Source organism: Pelodiscus sinensis, chromosome 2, assembly GCF_049634645.1.
Source record: "Pelodiscus sinensis isolate JC-2024 chromosome 2, ASM4963464v1, whole genome shotgun sequence".
NCBI lineage: Eukaryota > Metazoa > Chordata > Testudines > Trionychidae > Pelodiscus > Pelodiscus sinensis.
Window position 1 is genome coordinate 146,172,097 of NC_134712.1, and position 22,507 is coordinate 146,194,603.

General features: G+C 43.1%; 1 protein-coding gene across 3 annotated transcripts in view; it reads left to right on the forward strand.

Annotated features, from left to right (window-relative positions):
• COL15A1 (collagen type XV alpha 1 chain) overlaps nt 1–22,507 on the forward strand; it is a 275,709-nt gene that overhangs the window by 189,083 nt on the left and 64,119 nt on the right. For all 3 annotated transcript variants that reach the window (XM_075921580.1, XM_075921581.1, XM_075921579.1), the window contains 5 exons: nt 3,235–3,300; nt 11,270–11,305; nt 13,037–13,099; nt 14,960–15,037; nt 15,157–15,192. In XM_075921580.1, coding sequence (XP_075777695.1) covers nt 3,235–3,300; nt 11,270–11,305; nt 13,037–13,099; nt 14,960–15,037; nt 15,157–15,192 — 279 coding nt within the window. The remainder of the gene's footprint in view (nt 1–3,234; nt 3,301–11,269; nt 11,306–13,036; nt 13,100–14,959; nt 15,038–15,156; nt 15,193–22,507) is intronic.

The following is a 22,507-nucleotide window of genomic DNA, read 5'->3' on the forward strand; positions in this document are numbered from 1 at the left end:
CCCCGCACTAGCTACTTCCCCCCAGCAGACCAGGGCGATGCAACGCTAGCGCCTCCCCCCCACCCCCAGCAGACCAGGGAGACGCGGAGCGGCTTTTCTCAGCAGACACCTCAGCTTGAGAATAAAGGACTGAGGGAAGTGAGGTGTGGGAGAATAAAACTGAGCTCTGGAGAAATGTTTGGCTAGAGTTTCCCCTACAATATGTACCAGTTCCGACTTACATACAAATTCAACTTAAGAACAAACCTACAGTCCCTATCTTGTACGTAACCCGGGGACTGCCTGTAGACAAAATACATGCTGTCTCTCTCCATTTATCTCTCAACCAATGCACTATTAGTTGGATGATTTTTTTTTTTTTGAGGCAATGAATCAACAGTGAGTTTGGAGGTTGATTATATAAGGTGATGTAGGAGAGAGACCAGGTGATGCTTGGTCCCATAAAAGCAGGTGTATTTGTATACGACATATTAACTTCGCTCCCTAGATGTTTTCTTAGCTAGAGAGTACAGCATGACAGTATCTAGGTAAGAACAGCTATTTCAGCCTCTTGAAGAATCAGTAGCACTGGGCACAGAGCAGAACTAATGTAAGTAGACAAGCCAGCACCATGCTGGGTTTTTTTCAATCCATTTGGCAATTTAAAACTGAGTGCTAAAGCAAATGCAAAGGTGAAACTTCACAGCAGTGTTCTTTTCCTGTATTTTACACTTTATTATTTGTGTAGCAGATAGAGATCCCTGATAGACATAAGGTGAAGGAAATTGGGCTCTGGTCTTGAGATTGATAATATACAAGCCTCATGCATCTCAGTCTCTGCAATCTGTCAGTTGCAGCACCAGGTGCCTTAGATTACAGTCAGTTTAGGGAAGGGCCTATGTGTGTAGTTATGTAGTGCTCAGCACAATGGGGCCTCAAATAGTTGTGATTGAAGTCCAGGTGAGCTACTGCAACAGACATTATTAATAATAATCTCCCAACGAGAGTCTCAGTTGTTCAGATTTCATCTGAATTCCTCCTGATTTGTACACACTGGCAATCCAAAAGCCAAAGCAAAAGGGTTTTTTTCTCCAGTTTGTTGTCATTTGCTGATATGAAATGCTAAAATATGATGAAATAAATCATTTAGGATATTCTACTCTGTAAATGTTTACATTTTGGTCATTTTGTAGAAAGAGGTCTGATCCAGCAAATACAATGCAAATTTACGTTATATTTACATTAAGTGTTTTTAAGTAATTCTGCCTCTAGTATTTTAATGTCCCACGGGATGAAAAGCTAAAAGCTCCACACATAATGCACTTAAAATCCATTGATTTCAATAGTCTCTAGATTAAAATGGAAGCAAATGGTTAAATACTGAGTAATTCCAAAGGCTTGAGTAACCTCAGGGCTCCTGGAATTCTGCCACCAACTAAAGATATGGTGGAACAATTGCATCAGCAGAATGCTTTTATTACTGTAATTGAAGTAATTAGCACACATCTTGCCCCCTCTCTGGGGACACAGAGGGCCTGGAATGCAGAGGAACCAATGTGATTTGGCAACACTGGGAGCTAGGCCATAGCAAGCCTGCACAGGCATCTGGTGCTGCTCTCTGGAGGGGCAGAGATAGGTTTTCAGCTTAAATACAAATTTCAACTCCTACTATTTGGAACCCATGTTTGGAAATATTGTGAATATGAAGAAAAAGGAGGCAGGTAACAGCATCCATCAAAAAAACAAAAACATTTAGGAGGCTGCACCACACCTAGAAGGAAGTAAATCTGAAGTGTGTCCAATTCATTGTATGTATTGTATGCTCAGAGGTTACACAAAGTCCACTGAGATGATGATCAAAAAGGATTTTTCTTCTGCTGTTCCTTGTCTGACACCCCCTCTTTGAAACAGCAATTTTCAAAACACTGCCTGTAGCTGATATGACAAAGGGTGGCAGTATGGAATTCAAGTGCTGGTGTCACACAGGATGTGAATTGCTTTAGCACATTAATGGGGCTCTCAGTTTCTCCACTGTGTGGATGACCACATGCAGACTAGAGCGGGAGGATAGAAACTAGGGGCTGATTTTGCTCCCATTAAACTCAGTAGGGAATTTCCCTTGTCTGGAGTGGGCGCCCCCAGCCTTAGGCGGTCAGGCGTATAGGCAGTTTTGGTAAGGTTGTGCCTCCCCTTGCCTACATTGCTGACTGCCCATGCCATGGGGCAGTCACCATCACATGATGCAGGTTTCCCAGACCCATTGCCCCATGGTCACCCTACTACACTGACAGCTGCTTTTCAACAGAAGTCCAGGAGAAGAAGGGAGAGCGGGGAGAGTGTGACTGTGTGTGTATGTATGTAGGGTTGGGGGAAGACCATGTGTTTTGGGGGATGTCAGCATACTGTCGTGTAAGTTCAGAGAGTGGCAGGAAACAATTCCTCCTGCACCAGACAAAGAGGAAAAACCCGACATCTCAAGCCCCGCTTGCCCACCTCCCTCCTCACTCTTTGCACCGCAATGTCTTTCACTCTCACATTCACACAGACTCCTGCCTCTGTGCTCAACAGCAGGAACATTTCACCAGAATGGTTTGCTCTGTATCCCTGAGCAAATCAGCACAGCAAGCAGGCTGTCTGAAGAGATATGCACATGCCTGTGAAGCAGACAGCCGAGTTCAAAACAAAGACCAAAGTGGACTTAAGGGAGTATGGGCCATTTCCAGAGGCCAGTCAGAATGCAACAAACAATTTAAGTGTCCACAGTGCCCCCCAAGCACTGTATCTGGAGCGCAGCATGCTCTATGCCTCTTGTTGAGGTAGTTTACTTAGAGCACAACAACTGCACAGTTGTCAGGAGTGCCTTGCTAGTGTGGACACCTCGAGAGCTATAGTGCCGGAAGCTGATTTACTGTGCAGTAACTTGACAGGGTAGTCATGGATGACCTCAGATCACAACCCCTCTGAGTCTGTTTCCTCATTTGTGATGTAGAGATTCCTACCTCACAGGCATACAGGTACTCACTTCTTTAATATTTATAAAGCATCCTTACACATGTAAGGTGTGATAAAAATGCAAAGTAGTAGTATTCCAAATTCATGACACAAAAGGAAAAGGCATAGACTGTTCCCAATTGCCTGCTTTGTATTTTCTCTCTCCATTGTTGTGATAGGATGCTGTAGGCTTTCTGTGCATTTCTAGAAATGTCTACCCTAGAGAACCAATTTATACCCTGTTCTTTGTCCTTATTTTTTTAGCTACTGCTCAATGATACGGACGGAGTTTCTAACTTTACTGGAATTAAAGGATTAGTTGGGCCTCCAGTGAGTATATTCTGCTTTATTAAATGCAAAGATTTGTTTTATACTTCAGTACTTCATACTTTAAGTACTATGCAAAGCCCACATACCTGTTCCTCAGACACACACAGGCTACGTCTAGACTGGCATGATTTTCTGCAAATGCTTTTAATGGAAAAGCTTTCCATTAAAAGCATTTGCGGAAAAGAGCGTCTAGATTGGCACGGACACGTTTCTGCAAAAGCACTTTTTGCGGAAAAGCGTCCGTGCCAATCTAGACGCAGTTTTGCGCAAGAAAGCCCCGATCTCCATTTTCGCGATTGTGGCTTTTTTGCACAAAACAATACTGCGTTGTCTACACTGGCTCTCTTGCACAAAAGCATTTGCGCAAGAGGGCTTTTGCTCGAACGGGAGCAGCATAGCATTTCCACAAGAAGTGCTGATTTCAGACAGTAGGAAGTCAGTGTTCTTGCGGAAATTCAAGTGGCCAGTGTAGACAGCTAGCAAGTTTTTCCGGAAAAGCGGCTGATTTTCTAGAAAAACTGGTCAGTCTAGACACAGCCTGTATGTCTGCATAATGTGTGTGAATAAGTCATCTCCAGAGCAACTTAAGTCGCATGGACATGGTGGAAGAACCTCTCCTGTTGACACATCTAGATGCGGTTTTGTGCAAGAAAGCCCCGATCGCCATTTTCGCAATTGTGGCTTTTTTGCGCAAAACAATACTGCGTTGTCTACACTGGCCCTCTTGCACAAAAGCATTTGCGCAAGAGGGCTTTTGCCCGAACGGGAGCAGCATAGCATTTCCGCAAGAAGCACTGATTTCAGACAGTAGGAAGTCAGTGTTCCTGCGGAAATTCAAGCGGCCAGTGTAGACAGCTGGCAAGTTTTTCCGCAAAAGCACTTGCTTTTGCGGAAAAACTTGCCAGTCTAGACGCAGCCACACAATTCTTATTGACTTCTGTGGGATGTGTACAGGGATACCTGAGAACAGGATTGAATCCTATGCTGATAAATTAACTTCCCTACATTTGGGTAAATTGTATTATAAAGAAGGGAATTAGACAGGGTCCAAACTCTGGCCTTGAACTATAGATATTTGACTAACTAGAAGAGAACTGGTGCAGATACAAATAAAAGCCCAGAGTCCCTTAAGGTTGCATCCATATCTAGGACCAGACATTTTGTTTGCTTGTTAGTTTTCTTTTTAGGGTCCTGAAATGTTATAAGATTTTTTGCATTTTTGCCTGAGGCTGGAACCAGAAATCCTGACCTACTGAAAATGAAGCTATTCTCATGGCATTTCTACCTGTGGCTGAAAGAGATGGAAATCTTATGAGAGAACTATTGATATGAGATTTTGAGCTTGTCTTTTTCAGACAGAAGTTTAGGATAATTCAATTAAGCATCTGCAGTTCTGGATGCCTATCTGTACTGATTCCAAGCTCCAGCGGCTGGATTAACTAGCTTAGGCTGCTTTGCACCACGGCTTTTATACAAAGCAAGGCAGACCTGGGTTAAGGTTACACTTTTAGATTTGCTCATTGCCGTTCCCTGCTGGTGTCCCTCCCCCCCTCCTCTGCTAAGTAAGCATTATGTGAATAATGACTGGGAACCATTTAAGAACCCAGTATAAACAGAGAAATTCAAATGCTATCCAGCTAATTAGCAGAGCACCCACAGCTAGGTTTTGTATTTGTCTTGGTGGTGCACATTTACACATGCCTTAGTACACATAAAAATGTATTCTGCATATGGATGGAAAAGATTAGATGGGACATTGTTTATAAGTTTTCCCAAAAGTCACATTTGAGGAAAAAGGCTGTGGTTGGTTGGTTGGTTGGTTGGTTGGTTGGTTGGTTGGTTGGTTTTTGTCGTTTGGGATTTTTTTTTTTTTGTTTGATTGTTGTTGTTAATTAAAAAAACTCTTTAGAGGAGTAATCAAGACAGCTGTAAAAACACAAAAACTACGTGTAAAAATGGAAGAAAGGTGAAGTTGATAGTAATGAGGAAAAACTGAAAGTGGTATGAAATTAATGAGGGAAACCAAGGGACACGCTGGCAAACAGAGTTAAGGAAAATAAGGTTTTTAAAAGTATATGTGGAACAAAGTATAATCCGAACAATAGTATTGGTCTATTAATTTGGTTTTTTTTATGTGGTTACATTTGGTTGATAAAGTTAAGAATGTTGATGTAATAGACTTATCTAAGGCATTTGACTTGATACAACAAGACATTTTAATTATGTTTATATCGTTCTAGTTTTTTTAATGTGCCACACAAATTAATGGGTTAAAAAGTGGCTAACTGATGCATCTGAAAATGTAACTAAACAGGCAATCATCACTGAGTGAGTCTGTTTCCAACTGGATCTAGCAGGGATTGGTACTTGGCTTTATGCTAATTTGCAGCCTTATCAATGACCTGCAAGCAAACATAAAATCATCACTGATAAAGTTTGCAGGTGACCCAAAATGGAAAATAATATTAAATAATGAGGAAAGTTTACTTATTCAACACAATCTAGGTGTGTTTTTTTTATAAACTGGGCACAAGCAAAGAATATGTGTTTTTAATACAGCTAAATGTAAATTAGTACATTTGGGAATGCAGTGATTGTAGGCTATCCCTGCAGGATGGGAGGACTCTGCCCTGGGAAACAGCAACTCTGAAAAACATATGGGGTCATGCTAATCTGATCTCCTACTATGATTCTTTGGCCAAAAAATTGAATGTGATCTTGGGATCCGTAAACAGGGCAGTCTTGAGTAGGAGCAGAAAGATGATGTTTTTGACATTTTAAAACTGTATTAATGCCTCTCTTTCCTGTATATATTTGATTCTTGTTGGTCAGAAGATTGGGTTAGAACAGGACCCGTGGGCTGGATCTGGCCCACCAAACATTCAGACCTGGTTCGCCACGATCCTCTGGGTCATCAGTATCCACAGCCCAGCAGGACCTTCAGGCAGGCTCCCTGTTTGTTGCACCCCCACACATGCCGCTCAAAGCAGCCGGCTTCTGGGGCAAGCTTGTGTCTTTCATAGGGGAGGAATCTTCGCGTGCTGCCCCTGTCTCCAGCACAATTCTCTCAGACCCTGCACCTCTTTCTATATCCTTCCCCTGGGCCAGAATCCACTCCTGCACCCAAACCACCTCCCAGACCCTACACCCTGTCCTGTACTCCAATTCCCCACATGAGATCCTTTCTGCACCCAAGCTCCATCCCAGACCTGGCACCCCCTGTATTAATATCACAGAAAAAGTGCAGCCCTTGACCACCTACACAATTCTTGGGGTGGTCCTTCATCACAAATTATTGCCCACTCCTGGGTTAGAAGAAGGCGTCAGTGTTGTCATTTTTGTGGTGGAAAGACTTTTTTTCCATAAGGAAGATTTTGCGCTATTTCCTACAACCACTCAGAAGCTAGATTCACCTAATCTCCAGAAGTTTCTGTCATAGCTGGATCCCTTCACTGACAATGCTCTGTCCTGGGTTCTGAGATTGAATTGCTTCAGAGGAGGGCAGTTGTCGCAGTGCTTCATAGATTACACTTGAGACTTTAACGTAGTTGGGCTTGATACTATAATTGCTTTGAAAATTAGAACCAAGACCTTAAATTGGTGTTGAAAGCTGACCGAGAGCTGATAGAGAAAGGGGGTAGCTGCATTCTGTGCATAATACTGTGCATGACAGGGATAAATATTTCAGAAGTAATTGCTAAAATCATGAGATTTCTAATACTGTCCCTCCTAGAAAACTAGCTTATTTTAAATTACATGATTTTTTTTTGCTCACAGCCCCGAGCCTCTGCATGCAGATTTGCAATACTAAAGGATAAGGTAGAATCCAGGGTTGGCATACCGTGGCTTTTGGACAGCTGAGTTCTGGAGGGCTAATATAAAATATATAACTCTGGAAAAATTAAACTCATCAGTTGGATGAAAAATTTTCTTATTTATTCTTCTACTTTAGTAACAAGTATTTTTACAGAAATTATACTATTTTCCTGCATTTTACTGTATTTTTCTTTTGCTAGGCAGTGCAGCGGAGGGGAAGCTAAAAAGAGGGAGGGAGAACACAGAGGAAAAGCTTGTGCTCAGAGTATTCTGTTATAACAATTTATCTGACCTGAATTTGTTTACTTTGTATTATTTTCACTGAGTGTCCTGTAAGACTAGTAGCTATGCCTTGACATTTGTGGCTGGGGGGGGCACCCCTACTCGCTGCAGTGTTCCTGGATCTGTCTTACAGTAGGGGAATTAGTACAGGTTAAACCTCTGAAATCTGGGACTCTCTGGTCCAGCTGGACCATGGATATTGCTGGACTAGAGATCTCTGGCTGGCCAGGGCCAGGAGTGCAACCCTAGCCAGGCTGGTAGTGGAGAACGCAGTCTCATTGCTGGGGCTGGTGCCCAGAAGTAGAGCTCACAGCTGGTAGTAGAGCCTTGACCTTCCCTGGTCCAGTAAACTCCCTGGTTTGGGCCCAGGAGGGTGCCAGATCAGGGAGGTTCAACCTGTAACCTATGCAAGGGTTGGGGTTTGTCCCTTGCCTTCCCAGCAGGGCAGAGGAATCAGTCCCGCAAGGGTGGAACAACCAGGATCTGGCTCCCTGGGCTCCAGGTAGGGATGGGCAATCAGTTATGCAGACCCTGGTCCCGCAGCCAGACAGGACAATGGTCAATAAGAGTCCATTTCTCTACCCCCCAAGCTTGTGGGGTGGGGTGACTTGCACCCAAGGCTCTAGTCTTTCAATCAGACATAACCTGTTTCAATAATAATCAAGGTTCCTTGGCCTCCTGGTGGGATGAGGTAGTTAGCAATCCGGGCTCTACTCTCACAGTCACACAGAGCCAGTTTAGTAACCGCCTGGGTTCCTGGCCTCCCAGCAGGACAGGGATGAATAACATCACAGTCTACTAGGCCAGGTAGGGGTCATGCGATGCCGAACTGTCCTCCTGGCCTGTAGAGGGGCGTATTGCCACCCCAGGGTGGGGTCTACCCACCTCCACTGTGTTCCAACCCAGGGTCCTATCAGTGGTAGGGCTGTCTACAACTGGGTCAGCAGGGAGCCACCCACAGCACGCTGACCCAGACTCGGGCGCACCAGCTACCAGACTACTGCCTGGCTCCCCTGGGTTACTTTCACCACAACCCCTCTGGTGTACCTGGACCCATAGGTAGTCTTCCAGCACCTCTGGGTATACCACCAAGGGCAGCAGCAGCAGCCCCCCAGCATCAATGCTGATCCCTGGGGCAACAGTGGCTCTCCCTGGTGCTTGCCTCCACCCCTGGTGCAGAAGTGTCTCTTGCCTCTGACTATTGCTCCTCAGCTGAACAGCAAAGCTGGCCTTTTATGCTTTCTCTTCCTGTCCTGCCCCTCTGCTTCTGGCCGGCGGGGCAAGGCCCTCCTGCCTCCACCCACCAGATGGCTTGGGGCGTGTCCCCAGCATCTGTGGCTGAGGGGAGGCCTCACCTCCTCACTACAGTATTCATAGCTCCTGTTACCCAAGTAAATGTGTAATTCTTGTTTTGAACATAGCTGATTTTTTCTGATTGAAGTCAAAGGGCAAACTTCTGTGAACACCTAAGGCAGACGAAGGCTGAATCCTTTCTGAAATTCTGGAAAGTTCTGCTTCAGACTTCATTAGCCTTTTCTTTGCAACCTGCCATATGTGTTTTCCTAGCCTTTTTCTGCTTGCCTTATCCAATGGCCCCCCTCTAATCTTGACAGTAGCACTTTGTGCTGGCCAGCATTTCTCACAACAGTAGATGCTAACTGCTGTGTAGCTTTCATCTTCCATATTGTGCAGGAAACATACACTCTGGCTACGTCTAGACTGGCACGATTTTCAGCAAATGCTTTTAATGGAAAAGTTTTCCATTAAAAGCATTTGCGGAAAAGAGCGTCTAGATCGGCACAAATGCTTTTCCGCAAAAGCACTTTTTGCGGAAAAGCGTCCATGCCAATCTAGACGTGCTTTTCCACAAAAAAGCCCTGATCGCCATTTTTGCGATCGGGGCTTTTTTGCGCAAAACAAATCTGAGCTGTCTACACTGGCCCTTTTGTGCAAAAGCTTTGCGCAAAAGGACTTTTGCCCAAACAGGAGCAGCATAGTATTTCCGCAAGAAGCACTGATTTCAGACAGTAGGAAGTCAGTGTTCTTGCGGAAATTCAAGCGGCCAGTGTAGACTGCTGGCAAGTTTTTCCGCAAAAGCAAGTTTTTCCACACAGCCTCTAGGTATTGTATATAATAGGGATGTCAAGGTGTAGAATACATGATTAACTGATATGCCTAAGGTTAGTGGCTAATCCTGTTGACTACATGCATTCCTCCCCCCACCACCCTGCTTTGCTGCCTCTGTCTCAGAGACAGCAAATGGGAGGCGGAAGCTGGTGCCTCCCCACCCCTGCACTGCTGCCTCTGATAGAGAGGCAGAGTGTAGAGGGTAAGGTGGGCAGGTGGGAGCTAATAAGCACAGGGAGCCAGCTTTTGTGCAGGCTCTCTGCGCATGCCAGCTCTGGGGACCTGCCTGCCCCCTCCTTACTGTCTCCTACAGAGGGAGTGGGGGGAAGCGGCAGACAGAAGCCAGTGCTTTGGGGAGCCAGCTTAAAAGCTGGTTCCCTCCCGTACCAGCTCTGTGGTGCCACCTGCCTCTCCCTCCCCAGCACTGCTGCCTCTATCAGAGGCAGCAGCACGGGGAAGTGGGGGACAGGGGAGACTGCTCTATCTGCAGTGAGCCGGGGATGGGGGGAAGAGAATCCAAGCTCCTTGCGGACAAGGGCTGCTGCTACCGCATGTTGCTGCCACTATATCAGAAGCAGCAGCGCAGGGTGGCAGGCCAGAGCTGATCTGTGTAGGAAGCTGGTTTTTAAATAGTCTCCCCTCTTGAACCAGCTTCCGCCTGCCACCCCCCGTTGCTGCTTCTGATACAGAGCAAAGTGACAGAAGGCTGCCCAGGAGTGGGGCTGGGAGCCTACTGGCTGCTGGTCCCACTTCTGGGGACTGTTGAATAGTCATCTGACCAACAAAATTGAATGTGGTTACATGACTATTAAATTACACGCTATCTAACATCCCTAGTATATAATATATCATACTATATTTTAATTACAGGTCTCGAGGAGGTATCCTGGGCATAGGGTGATCAAATAACAAGTGAGAAAAATCAGATGGGGATGGAGAGTGATAGGCACCTATATAAGAAAAAGCTCTGACTATTGAGACTGTCCCTATAATATCGAGACATCTAGTCATCCTAGCTGGGGCCTGTAGCCTCATTGCCAGGGGTACAGAGAGCTGGAGTACATTGGACTTACCACCCAAGAATCTCTATCTGTAGCGAAGAGCCAGGCTTTGATCTTTCCTTAAAATGGAAGAAGAGCCAATGGAGGAAGTAGACTGCCAAGCTCAGTATGACTAAGACGATAATACAGTGACTCTTCACACACAGCACAGCCATCCAGCCTTGAACGTGGTTCCCTGGGGATGGTAAGAGGAACTGAGATGATAACAGTGCCTAACTTCCCTCAACAAATATGTCATATTCTCTGTACCCGGCACAAATCAAGTCAGGTCATCTATTCACTATGCAATGGATCCCCGTTTGTGCTCTGTCCAACTCCACAGGTCCATGAACTATTGCCTACTGGCTGGCAGTGACGGAAGAAGAAGTTAAAGTACCATGCTGTCTTCAGGATAGAAATAAATGGGCAGCATTGAGAGATTATATGGCTGTGCGATGAGAGAAATGTCACCTAAACTCTGCATTTCTTGGGTTTTCCAATATTTGAGGATTAAACTCTAATGTTCTGGAAAGAGCACAGGGCAGTGCTGCATGTCTGCAGCCTTAATACCTACCTTAACAAAGTATTTTTCATGTGAATACAGTTTTAAAATAATTAATGTTCACAAACCAGTGGATACATGGAAACTGCACAATCCATTTTACAAGTCTATAATAGGTACTCACATGTTTTGCATTTTGCAGGGACCAGACGGCAGGCCCGGTCTACCAGGATTTCCTGTAAGCATTATGTTCTAAGGTTTTTAATCAGTTTTAAATATGGAAATGAGCTCATTAATGTTTCAACATTTGGAACCATCCAAAATTGGTACAAAGCCTGACAAATTCTCAAAGCTCATAAATGTCAATTGGGAGAATGCAAATCTGAGTACAACAAGACAGCACGTTACAATTACTGTAGAAAAGAAAACACTTGTTCAATAGAAATTAAAGGATGCATCATCCATTTCAGTATAGAAAATGTATCATATCTATAGCTAACATTTGATTTAATTCAATTTAGTGCCATACTTTAAACCTGTAACCAGGTCTGATAAATGTTTACCCCACACAGAAAAGCCCTACAGAAATTAATAGGGATGAAATCAATAGGGTATTAAAAAGATTACTTTTTAAATTGTAGCACTTAATAATTAAATTTGAACCTACATATTCTGGTTGTCCCTGATCTGGGAACACTCATGGTACAGACAAGGAAGCGGCTCTGTGCACTGCTGCTCCCCCTCTCTAAAGCTGGGGGAATGGCAGGTCAGCAAGGGGCTTCCCTTGCGGCTTTTCCCTGACTCTCCCATAGCAGTGGGAGACAGTGCCTGGGAACGGCACAGGGCACAGAACCATGTGTACCCCCAACCCCTTCCCTCTCATGTCCAGACCCCGCATGCCCTCCTTGGCCTGATAAAATCTTTAATCCAGCATACCCTGATTGCCAGATTAAAGAGGTTCAAGTGTATATCCTTTTTATACATTTTTAGGCTCATCCTATAATATTCTATGAAAGGGATCCAATGCCCTGTATAAGATCTCCAATACCCTGTTAAATTCTATAGGATGATACAAAGAACTCTGCAGGATTATATTTTATTAAATTCTATAGGATTTTCCATAATGATACAATACCAAATTCCTTGCATTTTAGAAAGTAACCAGTTGGCTTCCATTTTGTGTTGCACATTTCCCTTTAAAGTGCACTGAAAACCTTCTTTTTTTCATTTGTCTTCACACTTGTTCTAGTAACAGTTGGAGAACTTATACAGCTTGTTATATTAATTTTTTAGGAGCTTCGGGGGCCATGTCAGTGAGGGATTTTTGGGGGGGGAGTTATCACTTGTTTGTGGCACTCAACTGATTTTTTTCTGGGTCAGTGGCCCCCAACACAAAGAAGGTTCCCCATCCCTGTCAAAATCTATAGAAAGAATAATGTAAGAAAAAGGTAGGTCAGGGTTTTGTTGGCTGCATAGAAATGGAAAAATTGAATAGGCAAGCTTTTCAAAATTAATTCAACAAGTTATATAAGATCTCCAGTTGTTACTAGAACAATAGTGAAGGTTTAAATGTCTCTCCCATCCTGCTTTCATTATTACTTTTTTTTCTTTATTGATACAAGAGAAACACAGAAACTGGAATTCAGCTTCTGCAAAATAAAAAGAAGGTTTTCAGTGCACTTTTGAGGGAAATCTGCCACACAAAATGGAAGCCAGCTGGTCACTTTCTCCACAGAACTACTGTAGGGAACACTCACTATAATTAAGTGATGCAGAAAGCAGTGGCCCTAAAGTAGGGAAAGGAGATTCCTAGGGAAATTAAAATGGCAGCGATTCAAAGTTTCGATCTCCAATTATCTGCAATTAAATCAAGCAAAATGTACTTCCTTATTTTCGATTGATATCTGAAAAGCTCTTAACTAAACCACCGACAAAAGAGACAAACAGACTTTTGTTTTTACTCCTTTAGGGCCCCAAGGGACCAAAAGGTGACATTGGACTGACTGGATTACAAGGACCAAAAGGACAGCGGGTAAGAGGGAATGAGTAGCATCTCGTACCCACTAGAGAGATGAATATGCTCAAAAATGTTTTAGACATTTTATATCTGGTGGCATTGCTACGTTGCTTTTATGGTTTTCATTTTGCTTTCCACAGGGATATTAAGGAGTTGCTACTGAAGTTTCAAAGGAGATTTCAGTGGAAATCATCAGTATTAAAGAAAATAACTTGAAATTCTCTTGGGGACTAATTTAGAGACCGATGCTGAAACTCTACATTTCATTTTGCATAATTGTCAAAATGACTCTGCATAAACATTAAACATGTTGGGTTTGAGGTGACCTTTTTATGTAAATTGATCGTCTATGCCAACAGCCTGGGAAGTAGGAAAGAAAAAGGAATTACAGCAAAAGGGCCAAGTAAATTATAGAAGAACAAATCTTGGTCCCTCCTCCATGGGGACACAGGAGTCTGCCTATGGCAAAAGCCCATTGTGGGCAAATTGTGGCATGGTTGGGAAAGGAATGGGGCCAAGCTTCACTTTTTCCACTCCACCCGCAAAGCAGGTGGTCTGGAACAACTGTGCTACCGCAGCCTTGGGGACGGTAAGAGAAGGAAAGCAAAAGACCACTCTTCTGATCCTTTGCATTTTTAAGTCGTTTATAGAATTGTTTTGTTGCTTTCTTGTCAGCAACAGTTTTGCTATTGTTTAATGAGGGTCTGAAATAGATTCTCCAAACAAGACCAAAACTTGTACTCTTTAACTGTTAAATTACATGCCGGTGAATGAAAGATGGTATACTGATCTTCTGGCATGCATTTGACCACAGGGTCAGTGATCTTCTCATGATCCTGAGCCAAGAATGGCAGCTGTTTTTAAGGCTGCTGATCTCAATCAACACGACTAAAGGATCTCAGGGAATATGGGCCATTAAAGAAATATTTGGAGAAATTTACCCCTTACAGATGCCTGGGTTACATTCCTCATAGCACTGTACTAAACAGGAGATGATGGTCATAAAGCACCAAGGCCAACCTTCTTGGGAACTTAAGTATGAGTGATTCCAAGATATCTAAAGTGGTGGGGACAATGAAGTAGAATAGCAGTGCACTTAGGTGAGCATTCAGGTAGTCATTGTGATCCTTGGGACAGTAGTTGGTGACCACATTTCTGCACTTTGCGGTTATAGGTCTAGGTTGTTGGACCAGGTTGTTCAGGACGTTTTGGCTGTGGTTGGGTGGATGAGAGCAGCGGCTAGGGCCACACTGGGAACTACATATTCCCACTGAGCAGCCATTATTCATGTGATTCGTCCTGTTGAATTCAATGGGTGCACTTCTTGTAGTAGCATCTCACTGCTGAGACTAAAGGGTTTCCAGCCTGACTCTCAGTGACTCAAATTTATTGGCTAAAGGTAATAGGATGGCATCACGCTCCAAATGTTTAGAAGAAAAGACTTCTGCTTTGATGGCAGTCAGGGAGCTATTGAGCTTTCCCATTTACAAGCTCCCTGCCACTATTCCAAGCTCACAGCCTAAGGGAGCATGAAGTCTATGGTTCCTGAGTTTTTCATGCTCTTACTCTTTTGCATGGGGCAGTAGATGAGTGAAGGCTTGTTGTATTGTTTTGGTTCTCTTCCAGGACTCTTAGGAGCAGGCTGTTTTTGTTTTATCTTGCCATGGTTGAAAAAGAAACAGCCCTCGCTTCCCTACACAACTGAATTCCACCCTACTCACACTTGTGTAGTTGCCACCTCTCTAACCAGCCTGTTTTCACTTTGAACTAATACAAATGTTGCTGCATTGATCTTTGCAGTTTCCTGGTCTGTTCAGGTAGAATTTTAGTTAGAACTATTTTATAAACATCACAAAATGATTCTGTGAATTGTAGGGAGAAAAAGGAGAACCGGGAGCTATCATATCTGCTGATGGATCTCTAAGAGAACTTGTAGGAAGACAAGGACAGAAGGTAGGTTAATACTACATCAAGTTCTGGAACACTTGGTAGACTTGCACTCCATCACTAACCAGGCTAGCAAGACATCAGAGTTTCTCTTCATCACTAATATAATTTTTTCTCTTTGTCAGGGTGACCGTGGGATAATTGGACCACCTGGGCCAATGGTAAGATATTTGCTGTTTTTAATGTATTTATCTTTTCTTTATTTTATGGAGATTACCTAAAGTTAGTCAATTAGTTTTTCAGTACCATTAAACAAAGACGAAGAATAATCTCTATACCACAGACAGGAATGTATTTGATTTACTTGTCTTTGGTATACAGTACTGTACATTTGTTCCTGTTATGATTTTGAATTTAACTAATGCTAGCACCTGTGTATCATCTGATGATTTTTAAAAGGCCACATTTTTTTCAAAATATGTTCCCAAAGCTAGAAACCTAAATCCATATTCAAGCATCTAAATAAGTTTGACCTGATTTTCACAGGTGCTAAATTATGTTCATTTCCGTTGTCTTCAGTGGAAGCTGAAGATTGGACATGAAAATGAGGCCATTTATTTATGTACCTAAATATAGCTGTGTAGATGCTTCAGTTTAGGCTATGTTTGAAACTATTTGACGCTACAAGGAATAATGCTCCCCAAAAGTTGAAACTTAATAACTGGAAAACAATTGAATAAGACTAGATGGCCACATTCAATGAAGTCACAGCAGCGATGAGTTTAGTGCAATCCATTGCACTAAATTCCAGGCTTAATTATTTTAATCACTTTACCCTGGATTACACCAGCTTTTTGTCAGATATATATAAAAAAAACCTCCCTTGGATAAAAGAGGGTATGTTTTTTTGACCACATGCATTTTGAGACCAAATTCATCCTTGGTGTAACTCCCCTGATTTCAGTGGGTTTATCTTGCATATCTAGCATCTTTGATTTTTTTTTAGGAGGACATCAACTCTTAAGTTCCTGACCCCAAATTATGATACAACATGACCTCTATTTATTTCAATTCCTACAGTTTTAATGTGCATTTTCTCAGTTCCTTTTGAAGCTATACCAGTGTCAGTGGGGAAAATGCAGTCCTGAAAATTGTGTGTAAAAGTGGTGTATAGTAAGCACAGCAGGCCAGATTTTGAAATGTAGGCACCTGTTTTTGCACACATGGAATGGCACATGCCTAAATTATGAATGTAAATGCCCAATATATGTCTCTACATCGGGCATTTCCATGCTTAGTTGGGTGCCCAGCTGACCGTGTTCATGCACAAATACTCACTTTGCATATACACATCACATCTGTGAGCATAAATTATACGCATATAAGTCTAAGTGCACAACTGCAAGCCTCTGTATTGGAAAATGAGTTTCAGCATTTGAAGTAAGTGTCCTGAAGTATCAAAGTACGATTCTGCTTTTATTCAAAGGCAGATTGCATTATGTGTCCATGTGGCTTAACTTTATTTATATGGCTAGAAAAATTGACAGTGGAGGCAGTTGTTCTTAGCAGAGTGACCAAGGCAACAGGTTCTATAGCACTAATGACATTAATGAGAGGTTGGAGGCATCTGCAATGATGGCAGACAGGAATGCAGGAGAGAAATCTCTACAATTTCATGCTATGCCATACCGATAACAGTGATTTTGTGTGTTAAGTCCACATCCTTTTGGGAACCTATGATTTATTTGCCCTCCTGCTGATGTCATTTGTTATGTGCAGAAGTTGATGTTTCTTGAGCTGTGTCTGCTTGAATCATCAACCTTCTGTTTTCACCATATTCCCTGGTGATCTGCTGAGTGGATAGACTATGAAATATTATACTGTGGTTTAAACCACTTCCTTTTAGGGACTGGTTATCTCCTGGCTTCAGCTTTTGCTATCGTATGGCCAAGGGTGCCTTGTGCCAGATGGCAAATTTCAGTCGAGCATCTTTGACACATGGTAATTATGGTGTTCTGGGTGCTTCATCAGTACTTATTGTTTTACTTAAATCTTTTTTGAGGGGCTGATTGGATGTGTTCCACTTACATTTGTACCAAAGCAACTAATAGATCATGGGAGGACTGCCCTACCTTACACCATTGACTTGAGTTTCCTTTTCCCCACTTAAATGACTGCGGGGTGGGCTGCATTTAGCTTTTTGCAGAGACGTACAGTTTTTTCTGACCTAGCCGCTCCACCTCCACTGAAGAACACATGGGTAGGGATGATGGAACAATTGGAATAGAGGGGGTGCTAAGAGCCATTGAACCTAGCTGTAAACTTGGGAACCACTTCAAGCCATGGGGTGCAGCAGCTCCCTCTGAATTTCAAGCACCTATGCACACAAGCTCCTTTTACATCACCACAGGATGCTCATGTGTCTCCATGTACACCTATTGCATCACTTGAATGCTGTAAGGATGATTGACACTAGATTATAGAATCACAGACCTGGAAGGGACCTTGAGAAATCATCTAGTTCAGTCTCCAGCACTCATGGCAGGACTAAGTATTATCTAGACAGTTCCTCACAGGTATTTGTCCAACCCAGGAGCAGCTCGAGGACAGCTGCCGGCAACTGGCACCCTAGGCGGAATGCGCGATCGGCGCCCCCGCCTCCATAGCCCTCAATGGCGTAACATCATCATTGGGCGCCATGTTAAACGCAGCACCCTAGTCAACTGCCGAGGTTGCCTACATCCACGGGCCGCCCCTGGTCCAACCTGCTCTTAAAAAAACCTCCAATGATGCAGATTCCACCACCTCCCTATGTTGCTTAACCATCCTGAAAGTAAGGCATTCCAGTGCTTAACCATCTTGAAAGTAAGGAAGTTTTTCCTAACGTTTAACCTAGACCTTCCTTGCTGCAAGTTAAGCCCATTGCTTCTTGTCCTATCCTTAGACTCAGAGGTTAAGAAGAACAATTTTTCTCTCTCCTCCTTGTAACAACCTTTTGTAAACTTGAAAACTATTATCATGTTCCCTCGCAGAATATTAGGTTACACAGCTAAAATCTACATATCGAGTGACATAAGCTAAACTAAAATTTCATGTAGATAGCACTAGGTCAACAGAGGAATTCTTCCATGCACCTCACTAGCACCTCTTGAGGAGGTGGATTTCTTAAGCCTACAGGATCACCTGCCACTGCAACTGTGCCACTGTAGTGTGTTAAGTGTAGACAAGCCCTTACTTACACTTGCCTAAACAGCTACACCTCCTTAGAATGTGGCACATTTATACTGCCTGAGGATTTGGTCCAGTCTTTTTATGCCTAGAGTCATCTAGTTCCTCCCTCTTCCCCACTCAGTTGCCTTAAAGCATCCTGACACAAAGTATATTGAGTATAATACTGTCTGATGGCAAAGGCAAGCACTGTGAGATTAAAGCCTGAGCACTTCATCACTGAGGGACTCTTTACCATTATAGAAGAAGTCTCTCCTACAAATTACCCCAGCTGTGGCAGGATCCCACAGACACAGTTGGGCTGGGTGGCAGAACCTAGGTTCAAACTAGTTAAGTGCTATCATTACTAGAGATACTAGAGATAAGCCTGATGCTATTTTAATTTACCTCAGTAGATGTGACAAATTATCACAGCTTTTACATTCCACACTGAAGGAATTCCAGAAATGTAAAAAAAAAATATTTTGTGTATGTAGTTACCGGTATTTGTTTGTATTTTTATTTTTAAAAATTAGATAACTAATTTTTATGTCAAAAAAGAGCCCTCCCCAACCCCTCTCAGAACAGTGTTCAGTACTTGCAAGTTCGGTAATGTCCTTTGAAGCAATAAGTGATACAGTAAATCAGAAAAGTAATTAAAAAAATCAAACTTTGGCAAATGAAGCAGGAAGTAAATTTTGGACTCAATGACCCAAACCTCAAAAAGCCCATTTCCGGCCCCATTTGGGATTGGATTATTACCTTCTAATCCATCCTAAGGAAGAAGCAACAGGTGTTTCATGGGGTATGTCTAGGCTACATGGCTCCATCGATGGAACCATGTAGATGAGTGTACTAGACATAGGAAAATGAAGCGGCGATTTAAATAATCGCCGCTTCATTTACATCAAAATGGCTGCCGCGCTGTGCCGATCAGCTGTTTGGCGACACAGCGGGTCAGTCTGGAAGCGCCACGGTCGACAAGGGAAGCCTTTATCGACCACTCCAGTATGCCTTGTGAAATGAGGTTTACTAGAGCAGTCGACAAAGGCTTCCCTTGTCGACCGTGGCGCGTCCAGACTGAGATGCCAGCCCAAATTCCAGCAGTAGGATGAGAGAGAGGCATTCTTAAGAGACCAGCACAACAAAAGCAGAGAATATGCACTAAAATGAACCCTGTGTTAGACTGAGCATCAAGTTAGCACCTTAAATCTGTTTCCTTGCACTGGTGATGCTCCCAGAGATTTGTTTCCTCCCCTCCCCCCCCCCCCCCCCCCCCTTGGTAATGACAGCCTGGCCCTCCTAAGGTAGTACAAAGGGTTAGGGAGAACTGGCTCCCTACTAGAATCACTAGTGGCAAGAAGCACATCAAAGCACTAACCTATCCTCTGACTATCAGAGGCTATGTCTAGACTAGCAGGGGGATGTAAATGAAGCACTTCAAAAGTGCAAATGAAGCAGGGATTTAAATATCCCACACTTCATTTGCATAATCACGTAATGGCGCTCTTTCGAAAAAGTGCTATTTCAAAATTGAAACCGCAGTCCATGAGGTTTACAGAATCTTTCAAAAATTGCCCCATTTTTTAAAGAACCACTTCTAGACTGCGGTTTCAATTTTGAAACAGCGCTTTTTCAAAAGAGCGCCATTACATGATTATGCAAATGAAGCGCGGGATATTTAAATCTCCACTTCATTTGCACTTTCGAAGTGCTTTATTTACATCCCTCTGCCAACAGAGAGATGTAATCTAGATGTAGCCAGAGGGTCCAGTTACCTCTGCCTCCTCTGCTACTGATGATGGAATGCCTCTCTTCCTGCAAGCCCCATGTTTATAGGCAGCTACGCTTTCTTCTTTCACCGCCTACCTGTTACAATTGGCACTAAATTGCCCTCTCCTCTCCACCACTATTTGGCCTCCCCTCCTCCATACTGATAGCATGGTGGGACCAGAGCGGGAGCAATGAAACAGGAAATAAGTGAGTTTCCACTTGCCTTTTTTGTCTGTTTTGTTTTGTTGTTGTTTTTATGTCTCTCTCCCACACTGATCCAGGAAAAAGCTTGATCCAAGTGTTCTTTAAAGGCTCCAAAACCAGAAGGCAAAGAAAAAAGAGCCCAGAAAAAAATATATATATATATATTTATATATTTATATTTTTTTTAACCTCATGATTTTGGGAGCCCTGACCCATGATTTCTGAACATGTGAGGTAGCGATACTGTGGTTCTTTCACAGCCCTGAGAACCTACCTGTAGGCTGCTGTCTGTTCCTACCCTACGCTTTGGCTGTGATCACTCAGGCACAACCTAACTACAAGCAGGGAATGAAAAAAGAGTCTGAAATCCCCTGTAATATGCTGCAATTTTATGATTAAATAGCAGATTTGGATGTCAGTATTGATGGGCTGTTCAGATCCTTGAAGTTGCTGCTGTTGTTCAGTAACACTCTCATATTACTAATTGTAAAGTGCTCTTTTAATTTCATTATGTTTGGACAGCAGAGAAATATAGGTGATGGTACTAGGTGTTTGACACAACCTGAAAATATTCACACATTACTCATATTTTTGCCTAGGAATTACTCTGTGGAGAATTCTTTTTTTAGTTGACTGCCTATACATTTAATTACAATATGTGATCCACAAACTGTTGTTTGACACGTTAAGCATCAGACGAGTTACCCCCTCTATGAATATGCATAATTTTTCAAACCAGCAGTGTTAGAAAATAAGCAAAGGACAAATGGTTGCCACTTTGAAATGAGAAAAGTCAATTGATAGCCCATCAGATTGGGAGATCACTTTCTCAGTCTGGAGTAGGGATTAATGAACAGTGTGCAGACAATATCAGTATTTCAAGATCTTATTGATCAGATGATGAGTGGACTTCCTGAGGGTGTATATCATTCAAATGTAGCTATAAGGCTCAGAGAGGTAGCTGTGTTAGTCTGTAACTAAAAAAAACTTCAAAAGCAATAAATTGTAGCACCTTAGAGATTAACCAACAATTACAGATAGTATCATTGTGCCCACAAAAGCTCATGATCCTATCTATATTTTTTTGTTAGTCTCAAAGGGCATGTCTACACTGGAGAGTTATTTCGAAATAACAAGGCGAGCATCCACATTATCATGTCCATTATTTCAAAATAATGGGCTTGTTATTTTGAAATAACTCCTGCTTGTGAAAAGGAATATGCTTATTTCAAAATAGTTATTTCAGGAGTTATTATTTGGAAAGAAGGTATTTCGAAATAACATGGTAGTGTAGACATAGCCTAAAGTGCTACAGGACCATTCATTGTTTAAATTTTTTAGCTTTAAAGCTAAATTTCCATGCCCTCCTGTGGCTCCCAAACAGACCCCCAGCATCTTTATGCCACCTGGCATTCAGAGGCAGCACAGGTAGAAGGCCACTCTAGGAATGACAAGACCCAGGTTCTATTCCCAGGTGTGCCACTGTGTGATGGTGGACTGTCACTTCACCTCTCTGTGCCTGGCTTTTCCCACATGTACAATGAGGGGCACAGTAGTTACTTTATAAAGTGATTTGGGATTTGTGGGTAAAAAAAATCACCATATCAATGCCAAGGATTGGGAATGAGGGCAGAGTGCTGGCTTTATATGCCCTGCTCACTCCAGCATCTTTAAGAGTAGCCAGCCGACCCTGCTGCTTAGGTTTATCTGCAGCTTTCTGGGATGTTGATAAGGGCCTCTGCATCCTCAGCCAAAAGGGATGACCACCCATTCCCCTGATGCATGGCAGAGCAAGGACAGAGCTTCCGTTGCCACTGTGGCTGGACTGAGCCAAGAGCCTGGCTTGCCACAGAGAGTCCTCTGCACAGTAACTAGCAAAGCCGTTGGGGCCTGATGGGCTTAAGAGAGAGGCTGTATCCTATGGGCACAGTCCCACATAGAAATGTGGGGAAAATACCAAGTAAAATAAAGGTGCCTTCCTCCCAGTGCTGTATGCATCCCCAGTCCCAGCTAGGAACGGAGCAACCCTTTCAGCAGAGCAGCTACTCCAGCACCACAGCTCCATTAATGGATCTGTGCACTAAAGCAGCTGCAGCTACCGTAGGACTTGGCTGAATAACAAATATAGCAAGGCAATAAGGGGCACACTGTGCAAAATGAAGCGATACACACATCCTTGTAGGAAGCTGCAACAGGCAAAGGCAACACACCACTGAGAAGCACTTTCACCACTGAGAAGCACTTTCAAAACGGCTCTTAATTATCAGGCACATTCTGAGCTAAGGCACATTGTAGTTCCTCACTTCCAATTCAACTTTAGAGGTGTAATTTGGACTTAATGTGGAGGTAGCA